This window comes from Xiphophorus hellerii, chromosome 3 (assembly GCF_003331165.1).
Source record: "Xiphophorus hellerii strain 12219 chromosome 3, Xiphophorus_hellerii-4.1, whole genome shotgun sequence".
Taxonomy (NCBI): domain Eukaryota; kingdom Metazoa; phylum Chordata; class Actinopteri; order Cyprinodontiformes; family Poeciliidae; genus Xiphophorus; species Xiphophorus hellerii.
Window position 1 is genome coordinate 13930331 of NC_045674.1, and position 18465 is coordinate 13948795.

Genomic DNA, 18465 nt, shown 5'->3' on the forward strand with positions numbered 1-18465 from the left:
AATAAATCAATTAAAAAGGGAATAAATCTTTCATCATGTGGATGAAAGTGCATTTTGGTTTATAACCCAACACCTCCTCTCACCTGTGACGTAGATATCCTCTTTGTCTCCTCTGATGGTCAGGTGGATTCTCCCTCTTTTCTCCGTGTGATCCTGACCACACAGACTGGGAACGCTGGTCTCGCATCTCCGATGGACATTCATGTCACAACCTTAACGTGCAGAAGACGCAAACAAAACAGCTGTAACACGTGACAATACAAAAGATATGAAAGTGTGAAACAAACAATATGTAAAAATGTAAAATAATTTTAAAAAGAGACCTTTTTGAACTCCTTAGATTGATGAAATAGTATTGAGTTTTCCCATATTTGTTTGGATAACCTTGAGAGTACAGCAATCAGTTCATGTCATGTGTACAAAATAAATAAATATACATTTCCTCTGTAATAAAAATGTTGCTTTGTAAAAAAAAAATCGTTTTCTAGACTATGATAATGGAAAGCTCGCTATATTTGTCCAAATGCTTGTCAGAAATCATCATAAAATTTATTTAATCTGGACAAATTGTATTGTATGGGACAAATGTACTCATTAATCACCATTGTGTGATCAATTGTTTTTGATTTTGCAGGGTAAAATATGGGCTGGGTGAGTTCCAATTTCACTTTTCACAACTAATTTCCCGTCACAACCATTCCTGTGGTCGGAAGTCCTTTTACTGAGAAGCTAGAGAAACTCCTAACCCCTTCCCTACTTTTGCTGTACACTGTTGGTCAGATGGCTTAAAGAGAACTACTACACTTCTCTCTTGCTGACAAAACATACAGATTTTATCATATTTTTGGGTACTACCAAGCTCTCTTACTGAGATAACACTGTTTCAAAACCACAGCTGGTGAGTTGCAAGACTCATGTCTGTGAAGCAGCTGACTGCACATTATTTTAGGTTAAAAAAAAAAAGTGTTCCTTCTCAGTTATAAATTTAATTAATTAGATCATGTTGAACATTTTGCAAAAAAAAATTAGTTTTTGCAAAACAAAACTGATGTTTTCACTCTGTTATCTCACTGTGAGAATCTACCTTCCTGTCATTTTTCACGTTTTCCCTCCCTTTGAAGATGCAGCGATGAATTTTACGTTTTCTTCAAAGCAAACTGATATCAAACCCAGCAGCTCATTAGGAATATCAGCACAGTGCAGTGGGTCAGACTGGACGGTGAAACTCACTGGTACATTTCATGCCCTGGTGTATGAGTCCGTACAGCAGCGATCCACAGTGATCGCAGAACGTGGGGCTGGAATATGTGTGGATCTTAAATGTGTGTCGACTCTTCAAGTCCTGGGATGAAAAAACAAACAAGCAAACAACCAAAAAAAAAAAGAGTGAGAGAATCCACTCATTAAGCAGCACAACCATATGCACACATTTTCACACATTTATGGTGTGGGTGACTACTGATGGTACAAGCCAATATGATCTCTCCACTGGAAGAGGAAATTCACTGCATCTAGGCAAGGTTGTGAGTATGTTAGTGTATATTTACTGTACAGGAAGGAATGATTCATTTTTATCTCTTAATAACCGCTCCGCTACCCTTTCTCCCAAACCGTATTCCCTCCCTCGTTGCTATTAATAACTGCTGTCACCCCACTTCTCCTGAGGAAAAGACAAATCTCCCTAATATCCTCAAGATGCCACACAGAGGAGGGCTGAGGAGTCTGCTGCTCTCTCCGTCGTCTAATTCTCACTCTTATCAGTCTTTCTCACCCCCTCCTGCATCCCTCCCTGCCACACAACCTTCCTCTCTATCTTAAACTCCCTACATCCTCTTGCAGGATGACATGACATGAGCGTAGATGTCACAGATGAGACGCAGAGGAAGAACGGATTGACGGATGAGTCATGCACGCATGCCATCAGCGACGAGCGGGAAGGCTAAATGTGTGGATGATGGTGCGCCGCATAAGTCCAGGCGAAGGTGGGAAACTTGAGGATATAAATGGAAGTGCAGAAGCCGATAACAGGAACACTCACATCAGGCCTGGGGGCAGTCACAGATCCGGGACATGTGAAGGTGACAAACTCGTGGCATCTTTTATGGACCACAAAACTGCAAACTGGAGAAAACAGGGAGGATGAGCCTGAAAATTGTTATCAGTTTTCCACAGAACTATATCAGAGAAAATAAAAATAACAGGCAACAAAACAGCAGGCTAATCTCTACCTTGACACTGGAATCCCTGCTTGCCGATACCCCTGAACGAGAAAGACACATGGCTTAGGACACAGAAACAATCTGCTCTCACTCCTTTTCAACGTGAAACTGTCCCATTCAACCTCAACAAACTATTTATATAAAAAGAAAGTAAAAAAACAAAAAAAAAAACATCAATGGTTGTGAAGCAGCCAAGTAGCTGACTTGGTCATACAGAAGCACACAGACTTAATTCTTCTAAAACACCAGCTTGCTCCCTGTGTCTCCTCAGCGCTTTAATTGAATAATTAAAGCCATTGATTGGCCAAAGCGTCCATTCAGCAGCTAGCTCGGTGTGAGTCAAGTTGATTTGGTTGTTTAAAAAGTCAAACAATTGAGATACGCTGGAGAGCTCCACAACAATCATACCAAATGCGCCAAGGGAGTTTAAACTGACCATAATCACTGATCAGCAATCAGTTCACCATCTGGCTGAGAAACGATTAAAGATGGGCTTGAAGGAGGCAATCTGATCCCTGATCAGCATGCAGCCGAAGTCTCTGGAGCCCCGATGCTAGAACAGTATAGATGTTTCACCAGCAGGGGGCGCTAAAGAACCAGACATGGATTTACAGAGAATTCACTGCTTTGCTTGATTAGCTTTTTTTTTTTTTTTTAAATATGAAGAAGTGCATCTTAGATTTAACTACTGAATAGACTGAATAAATGCTTCAGTTAACAGGTAAACAATACCAGCTTCTCCTTGGAAAAGTCTTGTTAATAAATCTACAAAGACAGGAGTATTTATTCTGAAAAATGCTTAGATTTCTTTACTGTATTTAAAGTATTGGAAGTGGCACAGAATGGACAATAAACTTATAGAAAATAATGTTAAAATATCACCTTACCCACATGTCCAGGACATGCTGACCAGGTTTTAACTCATGGTTGAAATATTTCGATTAATGATTAATTCTCAAATTAAATTATAACATTTTAAACACACTGAGACATATTTATACCATGGATTATAGCTTCATGTTCCAACACTGCTTTGTGTCTTTCCTGACCTTTTTGCTTTGGCCTCCATGTTGTTGTTTGTTTACTTATGTTCTCTAAAAGACCTCTGAGGCCTTCACAGAACAGCTGGATTTATTCTGTGATTTGATTATACCTGACTTTGATTTCACCTGACTTTATTTTGGGTTATCAGACCAAAGGGGGTTGAAAACAAACACTAAAGTTGATTTCCCTTTTGGTGTAAAAAACCCCACACATATTTGTTCACTCTTAATTGCACATTTGTTGGTCTAGCAAATAAAATCTGATAAATTAATATTTGTCAGTGTAATATGTCACAATATTCAAGGAGTATTAATATGTTTGCAAGCTACTTTTTGCATGTTTAAAAACAACTGCTGCAGACATAATACTAGGAAGTAGAAGGTGAGTTGCTCTAACCTGTGATGTTTCATTAAGATGTTTTTCATTTAACATGTTTTTATGACTTTTGCTTGCTAAACACATAAGAAATACATATCTTTTCATACATATGTGATCTTTTCTAAGATCACTTAGAATTTATTGCTATTTTCTAAGTGATCTGCTCTTGTTTTGCTGATCACTTCACGTGCATCATGTCGGTCCTCATCCGCAGTCATTCTAAATACTCCCTAGTTTCCTTTATTCGGCGTCAGCGCCTTGCCTTTGTTTCACCTGGTACTATTCATCATCATGTCAGCTTGTATTCCTGCTCTCTTTAGTTCTGGATTACTCCATTTGTGACTTCCTGCGTTGCAGCACATTCAGCTTCCTTTTAGTTAAACAAAAGTTTGATAGCACACCTGACTGCTTTCTAACTGTCAGGGTGCATCTGGGAGCTCATTCACACCACGCCTTAAAAGATATTGCAGATCGGGGATGAAGTGGAGTGAGCTTGCATTTAAGACTTCCTCTAACTTGGTTATTGTTGTTATTACTGCTGTTCTCCAAGACTGTGCACTTCGTTTGAAGCATTTGCAAAATAACTGAAGTCAAGGGGATCAAAACTGCTGACTGAGTTAATAAAATATTATTTCAGTAGATAGTTTAGATATTTGTTAGAGCAAATATTTGTTTGCTCTAACAAACAAATATTTGCTTGTCCTACTAATTTGCCTCCAGTAGGACAAATTAAAACAAATTACTGTTATTTAAATGTAAACCCTTAAAGCAGATACGGTGGTTTAAAGTGTAACAAAAGGCTGTGTGAATATAATAAAATAATTAAATAATAATCTGGTCGCTGTAGGATAAAATGCTTGACTGAATGCTTCAATATGGCATCCACAAATCTAACAAAGCTGTTTTATTGACAAACTATAACTAAGCAACTGATGGCAAAAACACTAAATATCACAAAACATGTCAGCAACATTTTAAAATGAATGCATTTTATTACTGACCGCTATTTTCTTCTAAGTATAAGCATGTAGAAGTCTTTGTTTTGTATGAACCACTGTGCGAAACTGGTGCCATCTGTCACACCTGACTATTTTACAACTGGTTTTCATAAACAAGTGGGACTTAATGAACTCACTGCTGCCATTCAGGGAACATGCTCAGATTAGCTTTCCACCTCTTCTCTGCCATCTGCCCACATCCACACTGTTAGCAGCATGGAAAAGTGTGCTAAACATTTCATCAAAGGAAACATAAACCACAGGTGAAAATATTTTATGTCTATGGGGGAATTTGTCTGCTTGTGCCTCTGAGATTGGGTTCCTCCCTATTTATCTATTAAAGTTGTTTTGTCATTATTTGTCCTCAGAGATTCTGACAATGACAAGTAATCTGTCACATTAAATTAGAGCAGACGTTACTACTCATTTCCTCTTGAATCTTTTTCCTTTCTTTATCAGCGGTGATTATTTTAGACATTTATGTTTAGTTGTTTAGTTTGGTGTTAAAAAACACATGTTGTGTAAATTAAAATAAATGTATTAATGTTTTATTATACAAAAATTTTTGTTTACGTAATAGGAAATTGGTAACTACAGCTTACAGCTGGAAATGAGCAACATACAGTAAGTCTTGGATGCAAAAGTCTTGGATGGTGGCAAAGACTGACTTGAAAATTGAGTAGAAAACATTTCTACTGAAGTCAAATATTTACATGTCGCTTTGTTTTATTTGGAGAGGTTACATGATCAAATAAATCGGGGCCTCCTTTATGTATTTTGAGGTATGCAGTGACACACTGTAGCTGTAACTGAGCTGAAGTCATCATTGAGGCTACATGAAAATCTAATTTAAACAATGGATCAATGTAAAGTCTGAACCTAGTCCTGAGTTAGACTTGTATATTTCACTAAGAAAAGTTACTTGCTCATCACCGAAAAGCATGTAAATCATGTAGAAATGCTAAAACGCATAAACTGTAATTGAAAGAAAACATCTGACTCAGTGTGAGCTGAATTATTTTACAAGGAACAGCTACAGTTATAACACTTTATCTATGCGTTAAGTATTTAAACAATTTAGAAAACAGTGGTAAATATGGAAACATATTTATGTATTTGTCCTGTACTGGTGGACAGTAATGACATATTATATCTATATTTTAAGCAGGTTAGATGTACTGTGCAAAGGTATCACCAGAGACGATGTTGAATTAATTTTATATGTCAATTGTTCCACATAAATTTTCATTTCCAACCAGATATACTGCATTCTTGAACAGCAGCAGTATCTCTGTGCTTTTGAACTTGACTTAATGAGTTTCCGCAGCAACATAGACACAATGAGTTGCTTACACAGTGTTTCCGAGGCAAATGGGGATACAAGTTTAATTTACATTATTAAAATGTCATTAATCCTTGATCAACATTGATAAAACCATAAACAGTATGTATTTAGGACCTTGGACTTATAAATCATACGCATAGCGTCAAATAGAGTTTGTACTGATGTGTAGCACAGCAGATAAAGACACTATGCTGGGAAATATGAGCTTACTCTACTCCTTTTCAAAATTGCAAAAGTTATATTGCTATTATTTTTTTACTATTCATACCTAGTCATGTATGTATGGATGTATCATTGTATCCAATGCATGAAAAAAATTTAGAGCTCAGGAACAAGAATTTGTTAAGGAACCTTCTTTCATTCTTGGATTGTGATTAAACAGCACATATTAAAATTTGTAATGTCGTCTTGCAGTAAAACAGCCCTTTTTTTCACCACAGCGAATTTTCCCAGAGTGTGGAAGTTGTCTCAGGGTTTCTTCTGCACTGTGGCAGTTCTTGTATGAATGGTGCACTGGCCTGCACCCCAAACCAAAAGATTTATGCAGAAAATGATATCAAATTCCAGACCAGGATCAAATGCAGGGCAGCCCTGCATAATGCCTGTCTCCCTGTTCCCAGCAAGCTGACACCTACTTAACACTTGGAGCTTCAGACTCACCAACTGACACCTAACACATACACAGCAGCAACAGAGAACTGTTTTAGGCCACAATTACTATGTATTTCTTAAAATATGTTTTCACTGTGCACTCCCTTTGTTAAGGCTGTTTATATGCCCATGTGGACCTTATTAAGAACTTGCACTGCTCACAGAGTTCAAAAACATACAGATTGTTAACTAGTAAGTTTAGGCTTGACTCTGTGCGTATACAGTTGTAAGTCCTCTGTGATGCTATATTGGACTTTTGATAGACTGGAAGCCCATCAAGAACGTAGCCTGCCTCTTGCTTATTGACTGCTGGGTCCAACCTAGTTTCACTGCAACGCTCCACATGAAAAGCCTGGGCTTTTTATCCTCTTCCACAGAGAAAAGCAGTTTCTCTATGTAAGATCTGCAGTTTTTCTCATTCATCATGCATTGTTAAACAGTTTAAAAAATTATGTTTTTCACCTCCTCCAAATATTACCGAGATATAATTCCGTTATAATAAGTTGCAAAAGACAACAACATTCAGCTTCCTGAATTCTGCACATTGACTTAAAAACCAAAGTATTCACTATAACATTAATCTTTTAATTAATCAGAAAAACCCTCCAGGGGCCTCAGACAGCCAGGTGAGGGCCGCTGCGCTGACATCTTGTTTAAAGGAAGACGGTTTTCACCCTGAAATAAGTTCAGCTGCTGCCAGCAAAGACAGCAGCCAGTTGGGGAAAAGTCCTGAAAGATACCCAGAGGCTGCTGGCAGAGTTGGCGCCCTGCATCAACATATGGTACATCCCCACCATATGCCCACGCATACGAGTTCTTCTACACACAAATGGCTGCTACGAAGTCTTCTACAAACTGAACACACTCACAGCTTGGTATCGTTTTGTTTGTTTGTTTAAAGAATATCAGCGTGACAGAGGTTGACTGTAAATTGTTTGGTAGTTACTTCACTGCTCCTACTTTTGCAGAAAAAAATTTAAAAATTCCATGAAGCTGTTTTTGTAAAACTGTCAAGGCCAGCTAATCATCACCAGGAATTATAAGTCTGTTTTTTAACTTACACTGCATTCTTCACATAATTGAATTAAAATGTATTTTCTAGGACAACAATCTTACAAACTGCTGGAAATATTTTCTAAAATGCAAACTTTAATCTAAAAAAAAAAATAAAAACACACACACACCAAAGTTCGTGTTGAAAGTGTACAATCCTGCCACTCCTGTTTGATCTATCTGGTATTTGAGGGTGAAATATTTTTTAGTTCAGCATCACTGAAATAATAATGAGGAGGCCAAACTAAACTCAATAGTTGTCAGTTTGGATATTTGAGCTCGGTTCTGTTTCTGTTTTTTATCATCCTGACTATGCCACTTAGGATTAAAATTGACTAAGGTCTTAAAAACACTTTTCTCAAGACTGCTGAAATTTTCCGGCATAGAGTGTCTGCCATTTAAAGTCAGCTTAATGAGATCCCAGAAAAAAAGAGCAAGAGTGACCTGACTGTCCTGAAGCTATTTGAGGCATCGAGTAACAAAACTCTTCCCCTTTCTGACCCATCACTGAGCACTGCTAGCCAGCCGGCTGAAAAAAAAGCCACTATGAGAAGGAGAGATCTCGGTGTTCGGAAACATTTCCTGTCATAAAAAATACAGTCATTGTGGTGCAACTTTCAGTGGCATGCAGGTAAAGCAGCTGGATTAACCTACTAACCTCAGCTTGCTATACTTGAGTTCTACCCGTTAAAAAAAGAATGACAGATGCATTCAATTCAGAGCAATAAACGCAACAAATAAAGCTACAATGAGGCTTAGCTTGATTTTTGTATTTGCTTTAGTCAGTGTATTTGAATCAAAATAACTGCAACCAAAGGATGTACATTACACTATTTCAAATATGATAAAATTTTGGCACCAAGATTAATTATTGTTCGTTTGTTTTAGCTACAGAAAATAGATCCTGCAATGCAATTTTGTTTAAACAAAGTCATCAGCTGTTCTGATTGACAAACCTGTAAATTTGAAACCCATCTCTGTATTTTTTCATAAGTTCACAATTTAATTTAATGCTTGTATCTTCAAATCCATCTGGAGTATTGCACTTAAATTATGAACAGCTCTTCACAAGTTCTCTGAAAGCTTTGAAATATCGTTTAACCCTTTGGGGTCCCTTTATTTTGTTTTCCACCTGTGTCCCTTGCACACAAAAAGGCTTTTTTATAGCTTGAAAGGTAGAATGTTTTTGCATCGGTATATTTTTTCAGATTTTTTAATGAATACCATTATTGCTTCAGTCCTCAACATACAAATAAGAAAGTTAATAGCACTCTTAGTGATAAAAGTTTCTGTTTTGTGAAATTTTACAAGAATCCCCCCTAAAACTTGACCAAATTAGATGCAATTTACAATAGCATTGTGAAAGTTATGCAAAAATAAGCTTCAAAGAATGTGCCAAGAGACCTAGGGGAGAAAAATTTGGAAGCATTTTTGTTCTGAGGAAATTGTAGTTAACTATCCACCCAAATGGACATCATACATCACTGGCAAAATCTCACCTCATATTTCTACCATCTGTTCTTGAGAAAACCTCAACAGCAGTAGCTGCAAAATGTATTTCATAAAATTAGACTGAACTAAATTATAGCTTACAAAAAACAGAGGGGGTAATTTTTACATTCAGTATCTTTTTTTTATTTCATAAGACTGAATCACATGACTGAATGATCTCCAGGTACAGCAAATTAAATAATATCTAAGTCAAATGAAGGTTACGCTAGACACACTGCTAACATGTTATGAATGTTACAAAAGAAAGGACTACACTGAATCAGGTGACTATGCTGAAATATCCCTAAGATTAGTTTTAGGAATAAAAGAAAGCAGAATATCAGATATTGAAATTCCTTGGTTGTAATGACAGTGCATTGTAATTAGGTTTTATATCACTCAGTTCATTAATGAGACTTTTTAGCACGATGAGCAATTAGTTTGTTGTTTTTGTTGTATGTGAAGTGTTTGAAGGTTTCAAAACAAAAAGCTAAATAATGAATGAAGGAGACAGAAGCATGCAAATGGCAACAGCTGAAGAGTCAGGGAGTCAAGGTTTTTATGCTTGAACTGAGCAATATTGGTAAATGGCTGAATATGTAGCTTTAACAATGTTTTTACATTATTTTAAAGTTTGCATTCAGGGTTTCATGTAATTATTTGTCACATGTGTGTTTAAATTTCTAAATCCATGATGTTCGCTTAGGTGGACAAAGGAAATCCAATTTACAAAGTCACAAACTGCTCAGATACTGGCAAGTTTAGAAAATGATTTTCATTTGACCAAGAAGGTTTTTTTTTTTTTACATGAAACGAGGCAGGTATCTTTCAAAAGGCATTAAAATCTTCTAAATCCCAAATCAATTTAAAGAAAGCTCTTTATTCACATCTAATTAAAACATATATTTGATAGATCAATATAAAACATTATTTATACTGTTCTCAATAATTAATGGGATTTTTTAAAAGCATGACACCAATCAAATCCTACTTATAAATTGAACATCACTTTTTGTACATTTCCACTGGTATATTGACAATTTATCTGTGGTGATGAGCTCCAGGTCTTTAAGGCTGGAATGCCTCGCTGCCATCACCCTAATCTTTAGGCACTCTGGCTGCTTTAAAATCTTAATTTTACTTCTAGTCTGAAAAAAAAAACATCTTGGTCAAATTAAAAGAGGTTTTAACATAAATCTACCACGGCTATGAACAATTTTGGCCAAAAATCTTTTTTTCTTTTTTTTTTTTTTTTAACAAATATCTGAAAGTCATCCATGCACTTTTTTGAAAAGGACGTATTATAAGAAAAAATGGAATGAATGTTTTGGATTCTTTGAAATAAACAAATCCTGGGTGAGTGCATTAATGTGTTATATTTTAGTGTAAATACCACAGTAATGTAAAATTCAATCTCATATTAATTCTTGCTCAGTCCTGGCAGGGTTTTGCTTGTGTGAATTTTGTGCGAGACAGCGCATGAAGTTCCCAAACTGACTCCTGCATGGTGTGGGCAGCAGTGTGGAGATGAGGTTGTGTGAACACATCAGGTCAGTGTGGGCAGTATCTCCAGCTGGCAGCTGGAATTGAAGGAAAAGGGAAAAAACGGTGAAAGCCAGCACTAGATTGGGAGTTGGGACGCCTGAGGAGGCAGCATATGATCTGCTGGGGTGGTTTCTTTGTGAATGTGCAACAGTGTGTGAATTTGTGTGTGTGTGATTTACCATATAAAGTCGGTGCAGTGGCTGCAGAAGGTGGGCTGCTTGAAGAAGCGTGCTGTGAACTGATGGTCTTTCACCTCGACAATCCTCTTGTGTTTGAGCGCTCCCTTCCTCTGAAACACAGGGACCCTGGGCGGAGGGGAGAGGGGTGAGGGCAGCGGGGAGGATGGCGATGTGGGGGAGGTCAGCGTCAGGGGGGAGAGGGAAGGGGATGGGGAAACCGGGGTGGACATCACGTCTGCGGGATGCAGGAAGAGGAGGCTGAGAGCTGTGTGTTGGGGAAGGTGGGTGGCGGGAGGAGAGGCCAAGGACATGGAGGACAAAGGACATAATAGGTCATGCAGAGACAGGAGTGATATTAATGGAAGAAGAAATGTAGGGTAAGGACCAGAGACAGAGTGGCGTGATGAAGGGAAAGATCGAGAAGAAGGTGATGGAAGGAGTGCAGAGAGAGCGACAAGTACAAAGCGAAAGAAAAGAAAAAGGAGAGAGGCATGATGAAGAAGACAGGAAGGTTAATTCAAATACAGACAAAAGTCTCCTGAGAAACTCAGAGAAGCTAAACAATTAGCTCTACTTGCTGTGTGTCCCACATACTGGCTGTCCATCCTGCTGCACCCCTCATTTGCTATGAATACCCGCACCTCCACCCATACCTCAGTTGTTATGTCAACTACCTCCTGTTGCCATGTCAACAACACCCCACCAGCTGCTCCAGTATTGGAGCCTGCATCCTCTCATCGTCTTCCTGCCTGCCCTTATTAGCAATTAGTCCTATTTCTGCAGAAAAGTTTGGACCAGAATATCATGAGCGTGTCTGCTGGGAATGGGACGTGCAGAGAAAAAGTGCAAAATGGCAAATATTAGATGGAAGAAGTGAGTTGCATGCTGCTGAATGATAAATGAGATTCAATGAATAAATAAATAAGACTTGGTCAAAAAAGAAATGATAAAATGATGATGTCTCAGCAAAGAAGCAGTTAAAAAAGATGAGTGGAATTAAAAATGGTCTAGTGATACAAACATGTGACGGAAAATACTAAAGATGTGCACCAAGCTGTACTTGAAATACCTTAGTTTGTAAGAAATTCCTTGCCAAAAACAGTCGTCCCCTCTTCCTGTCCTTGACTCTTCGTCTGAATGCCTTCAATTGATAATTTGGGATGCACCTGTAGCTGGTCAACTCAAACGAGAAAAAAATAACAAACCCCAAAAAAGAGGTAGAGAAGCCAGAAAAAACAATGGCTAGGAGAGGAGAAGCAGCTCAAGAAACAAAAAAGAATAACATAACTTCAAATGAATGCAACAGGCAATTGGAGTGGTTCAAGTTTTTAAAGAAGCAAACACAGGATTGAAGTGGTATATATCCTTTAACCCAGAGGCAGGGTGAGTGGGAGTACGAGATGGAGAGGTGGTATTCTCTTTCCAAGATTGATTCGGTTTTACGAGGAAGAGGATGAGAGATGGAGAGAGAATAAGAGAGAAAGAGAGGGTGGAAAAAGTAGAGAAAGAGAGAGAGAAAGAGAGAGGAGAAAGATTGAGGGGAATAGGCGGCGATTCATTTTGAAATCTGGGTTACTTCTCTCAGGAGAGGGTGAGGGAATCACAGCAAGGAGGACGGAGAAAGCAGAAGCTGCCATTTTGCCACAATCAGTACAGTATGGATATTTAAGTGCCAACTGCTTCCCACTTCCTATTGAGCCAAACAAAAGGAGGAAGAGGAAGAAGAGAGGAAGAGCCCTGCTTGGACCAAAAAACCTCCAACAACAACAGAGGCAGAGAATCCGAGGAATGTTCAATTTGGTTCTGGTCTAAGATTCGATCTGAATGACAAGATGATCACCAGGCCTGAGGAATGAGCAGTGGCAGCATGTCTACTGCATATCAATGATCTGAGATCAGAACAAGTGGTGACATGATAAACACAACAGTGCCCCACTCTGCACTGAAACCAGGTCAGCTGAGCCGAAAGGGAATGGTAGTTTCCTTCTGAGAGGGGATAGCGGGCTATCGATAGTAAATATACACACACAAACAAAAAATGTTACAAATAAGGTCATCAGTCAAATAAGTTCAGCATTTAATGGGAGAACAAGATTTATAGAGACGATAGCAGTGGATGGAGGGGATTAAACCTTTAAATATTCTGTCCTTTTAAAATCCAGACAGCAATTTGAATGTATTTATTAAGGTAGGGTGCAGGGAATGCATTAAAAAAATTATTGTTTTGAACAAAACTATTGATCACTTGTCACACCTAAAAGCTGTGGGCCAGTTTCTCTTCCAAAGGCACTGGGAATCTTTCTAAAGGGCACAGCAGGAGATTTCAAATAAACATCTGTCCTGAAAAAGTTCAGATTCAAAATTCTGAAAAAATAACTCAGAAATGCTTCACCACACTCAAAGAACCCTCTCTCTGTGAAATGTTATCATGGGAAAATGCTAAAAGCAAATGATAAATGGGGGTGGTCCAAACTATTAACTGTCAGAGAAGTAATATGTGATGAATAATAATAATGTATTGTTTTGTTCCCAAAGAAATAAATTAAATGTTTTTGGTGCCAACATTTGAAAAATAAGAGTAAAACGTAATCTGAATGTCTCTCCACATAAAAAATAAACCAAGAATGTACAAGATTAAAAGTTTATGCCCCTCATCTGCATATTTTTGTAAGGTAGAGACAATTCCCGCTTTCTGTGTTCAGGTCTTATGTCTTGCAGAGGTTACCAGCAGCAAATCCACTATCATATTTGGCATCACAGAGCAGAACGGCAGAGGTTCAGATTGAACACCATGTTGTTCAATAATTACAAACCCTGCTGATTTCAACCCATTGCATGTGCTTTGGGCAACAAACACTAAAACCCAAGTAGATCATGTTGGCTGGTGAGCTTTAAATATGGCAGCTTTTCAATAATTGCTATGTAACCACATGTGTTTGCAAAACCCGACAGCAGGGTCTTTGAGGAAACTTGTTAAGGTCCAAAAACCAAACAGAGGCAGAGTTTTAATGTTTACATCTAACTCAACAGAAAAAACAATCCATATTTCCACAATGTCAATTTCTTTAGGCCTAAAGAACTTAATGCTTTCAAGCTGTTTTGGACCAAATCATATTTCAGTCCCTACAGAGTGAACAAATGTTTGCCCTCTCAATGTCAGAAATACAAACACACACACACACACACACACACACACACACACGAGTAATCACTGTCCATGCACGGCTGTGGTCCTTAGCAGATCCTGCGAGGCGGGAGCAGAGAGGCAGGCGAGCAGGGGGACGATGGGGTGGATTGGTGTGGGACACAGAGACTGAGAGAGGGAGCGAGGGGTTGAAGGTCTAATTAATGGAAATGTAGGTTATTAGTCTCCTGATGAGGACACAGGCAGAGAATTAATTAACAATTATAATTAGCAAGATTGTTAGAGAGCAAAATGGTGTCATCCAGAAAGATAAGGATGAGTTTGCACGCAGAAATGTGTGTATGTGCATCAAAGGCTATCGCTGAGTGCCTGTGGATGAAAAAATGAAACAGCTGTGTGAACATGCCGTGTCTGACAATGATATGTTATTTCAGCATTAGTCATGCAGAAACAGCAGCTGATTGGGCATGATAGGGGCTTTCCTGCACACAGACCGTCACCAAACGAGCCGCCTTTACTGACATCATTTTCTGGCTCATAAGACTCTCTCTCTCTCTCCATCAGCCTAATCTTTTATTAGTCATATTCTTCCTCTTTTGTCACAAACAAATGAGGAGGATGCATATGCAAAGTGATGCACAGGGAAAGGAAAGAGTGACATCGTCACAAACATACAAGCTGAGGTACTGAAGTTAAACAGCACTTTTACGAACAAAACACAAAAAGCTTCAATTTCTTCTCCAGGCAAGATGAGTCAGCACTTGTGACTCTAAAGCTTCTGTATCAGGATGCTTTTGCATTCCCAACGAAGCGTGGATTCCAGTGTTTGATCATAAAAGCAAGTAGTGAGCTGGTGCACAGCCAGCCAGCAATGCATTAAACAACAAAAAGCACACACTCAGCAAAAACTCACTAATACAGCCAGCACGATTAAAAGCAGTGACAGGGGCCTTCAGAAAAGCAAGGATAAATGAATTAATAAAGCAACATTAAAACTAAAGTGTCTCTAAATTGCTCCTTACCATCAGCCTCCATTCTTTCTTTTTTGGTCTACAGATGGCTATTTTATTATTTCTGACCATGGCTTAATGAAACAGAAAATTCTGCACTGATAGAATCTTTTTTTGGGGGGGGGGAGCAATCAACACTTCAGCAATTACATGCATCTATTATCATGTAACGAGCGCTCATTCGCATCGAGCTGCTGCTTCAACCTGGCAGGCTGGCTTTCTCCTCCAAAGAAATTAAGGTAAATTGAGTTGCCTATCTGTTGTTCTTGGAATCAGGGGAGAAGTGCTGTCTGTGGTAATCATAACTGTCTATTAAATTTGTCTGCTCTGGACCAAAGTGGCTCAGTTTGCCAGTTTATCATGTTTTTCTGGTAGGGAGTATTTCTATTTGTTTTGTTAATGAAGAGTGGGGTCTGCTGTGTTTTTGGAAGAGAGCAACCAACCTCATAGCCAGTCAGATGAGACATTTGGCAGGCGATTATGGTGTGTCAACATGGACTACAAACTCTCAGTGTGGAAGCAAATATGCCTGCCCTTCATATTTGTTTTACTCCTGACCCGTCTCTCAGTGCAACAGAGGCTGGAATAACAAGGCTGAAAGTGGAAGCAGTATAGAAAAACGAGAAACAATTGTGCTAATCAAATCAGCTCTATAGAAAGATAAGGATGTTTAACATTTGCAGATATAACTATATATAACGATACTATAACTATATTGCTATATAACAATTCTTGGTTTTCAGTTTATGTTATCTCATGTAAGGATGTCCTGATCTTAACCCAGGTAATAATTTGGGTTCATTATTACATCTTTTAATGTCCTAATTTTGACATCTGCACTCTCAGCAAGATGCATTGCCATTTTTTTCACAGCTAATGTTTAACAAGACAGATTTGTTTTCTTGCAAAACTGCATTATGGTTTGTACAAGTAATTATTTTTTCAAATTCGGCATTTCCACTTAGTTTAGTTTAAGCCTGTTTCACCCTTTATGTTGACCATGTGACCAACTCTGCCTATTGCCACTGTTGCTAATGTATTGGTTTCTGATCCCATATTTTGCAACACGTGGTCAATTTAACAGGTTTATTGTGAGATAGAGAAACAAAGTGTTATTGGAAATTAAAAAACAGATCAGTAGAAGAAGCTAAATTTTTTTTTTTTAAACAAACTGAGGGTTAATTTTGTTCATTTTTTTTGCAGTATCACACTAAGTAATCATTTACATTTGGATGCACAGAGTCCGTTGTAAATTGGGTGATCATCAAGCAACTTCTACAACAACCAATAGCTACTCTCCATACTGTTGTCACAACTAATTTAGTAAACCAGCTTATTGAAGCTCACCTACAGCAACACCTGTCGGGACAAAACAGCTGCCATTGTGAAGAAACAGGGAGCCTGAAGCATCCAGAATGTCACTGGGAAATAAAGTATAAAACTGACATGTAGTCATATTTCATTTCACCTTAAAGCTACAGAGTTTTGAAGCACCCATGGCATTCATTGGATTAAATTTAATGAAATTCTAGACTGGAACTCAGCATTGACAGATTCCTAATCTTAAGTAACTTAGACTGGTATATGATTCACTTTACAGGGTTTGGATGTCAACAAACCGCATTGAGATAGATTCAAAGAATACAAATGGCGCAATGCTAATGAAATAAATCCAGACTCCTACCCCTGGACAAACAGTCGAGCTGTGGCCTAACCAAGTTCTACTCATAGCAGCAGTGGCAATAGGGCATAAGATAAAATACCCCCTCTGCTCTGTCTCACTGTGCTTTCCTCTCACTAGCAGTTCTTCCTTTGTATATTCTGGCTCATAAAGATAGCCCCTTATTTATTCAGAAAATGCAACTCTTCGTTACTGTTGCAATGGCCTGTTTTTATTTTTATGTAGTTGTTTTGAAATAACACCAATAGTGTTACTCAGCTGTTCAGGCAGACTGGCACCGTTTGCAGCCTAAGTAGATCTAATTCAACGTTGTTTGTTTAAGAAAAGTGGCAACAAGCTTAATAACTGCATCATGCAAAAGGACAAACATGATTGGTTGGCTCTGGTGTAATCATTTTTAGTTAGACTTGTTTTATGTGGCTAGAAATAGCAGGAATGGTCATTAGCCTCACTCTACTATGAAGACTTTATTCCTCTTTCTAAAAGGTCACTGACATAACTTCACCTTTGCAGCTTCCTGTTGTAATGAATTATGTAAAAATGGCCAATTTAATCAACATTTTTGAAATATTCACACATTATTGTTTAGCCAACAGTGCAATAAATTACTATATTATGGGGGTGTTCTAAAAAAATTATCTAAACAGATAAATTGTAGTCTAAAACCAAATTTTAAACTGTAAAATTTGATGTGTTCTTCATGAGCAAAATGAGTAACAGCAGCCAAAATATAGTTTTGGGGGGATTTCCCTGAAATGCAGGTCCCCTTTATATATGACAAAATAATTGGCTACATGCTGTAGTAGTACAACAAAATACTACTATGATATTGATTGATTATGATATATTTTCAATTGTTAATTTATAACAAGTTATTATATGTTTAGCTTTATTGCTTTTGATTTCACATAATCCAAAATAAGCGAATATAACTTATCTTACCTAACTTTTAATTTATTCAAAACCAAGAAACTAAAACAAGAAACAAGTCCGAGTTGAGGTGAAATCTTATTCGAATTAGCTTTTGAAAGATCCAAATGCAGGCAACCAGGAGTGAGCAGATAGGCAGGTGGTGGTACCAAAAACACAAAACTTTAATAATTAATCTAAGGCACTGAAGGTCCAAAGGCAAAATCAAAGCAATGCCGGGAACACGGAGTCTGTAGTACAGAGGATCTGAGAACTGGCAGAGAAAGAGTAGTGAGAGGGGCTTATGGTGAAGGGAAACAGGTGAGATGATTGAAAATATTCAGCAGGAGGGAAACTGGGGAAAACAAAACGAGAAACTAGGAACAAGAAGCTATGGTTAAAAAAATGGAAAATCAGGAATCCAAATAAAAACATGAAGAGATGTAACATTCAGACATTTTATGCCTTTCCAGTTTTGAATGTTTCCTACCCAACTTTATTTGATATGATATTGAATTTCCTGTTGTGAACTTTTTTTTTAATCCCATTAATTTTCACCCCAATTTAGATCATCTGGACTTGTCTTGACAGCTGATACCTTTCGTGTCATTTTTATAAGCAACTCATACTCCACTGTTAATGCAGTTTTTTTCTTGACTTCAATAAAAAATAAAAATGGACCAACAATCAGCAGCTACTTCTAATTCTTTAGCATGATCATGGAGTCATAAGCTGTCATATTTTCTAGGATAGAACGAAAATCTCATGAATCATAAATTTGTATTTATTTTATTTTTAATAAGTAGATGTTTTCAAA

The 18465-nt window shown here is 37.8% G+C and overlaps 1 protein-coding gene across 2 annotated transcripts in view; it reads right to left on the reverse strand.

The window, feature by feature from the left end:
* Positions 1 to 18465, reverse strand: part of prkcg (protein kinase C, gamma) — a 33070-nt gene extending 14605 nt beyond the window's left edge. The window contains exons 1-6 of one of the 2 annotated variants that reach the window (XM_032556826.1): positions 11973 to 18465; positions 10904 to 11168; positions 2229 to 2260; positions 2039 to 2121; positions 1231 to 1342; positions 84 to 212 (exon numbers count right to left, since the gene is read on the reverse strand). In XM_032556826.1, the coding sequence (XP_032412717.1) occupies positions 84 to 212; positions 1231 to 1342; positions 2039 to 2121; positions 2229 to 2260; positions 10904 to 11133 (586 nt within the window). In that variant the 5' untranslated portion in view covers positions 11134 to 11168; positions 11973 to 18465. The other variant, XM_032556817.1, reaches the window with a different exon arrangement.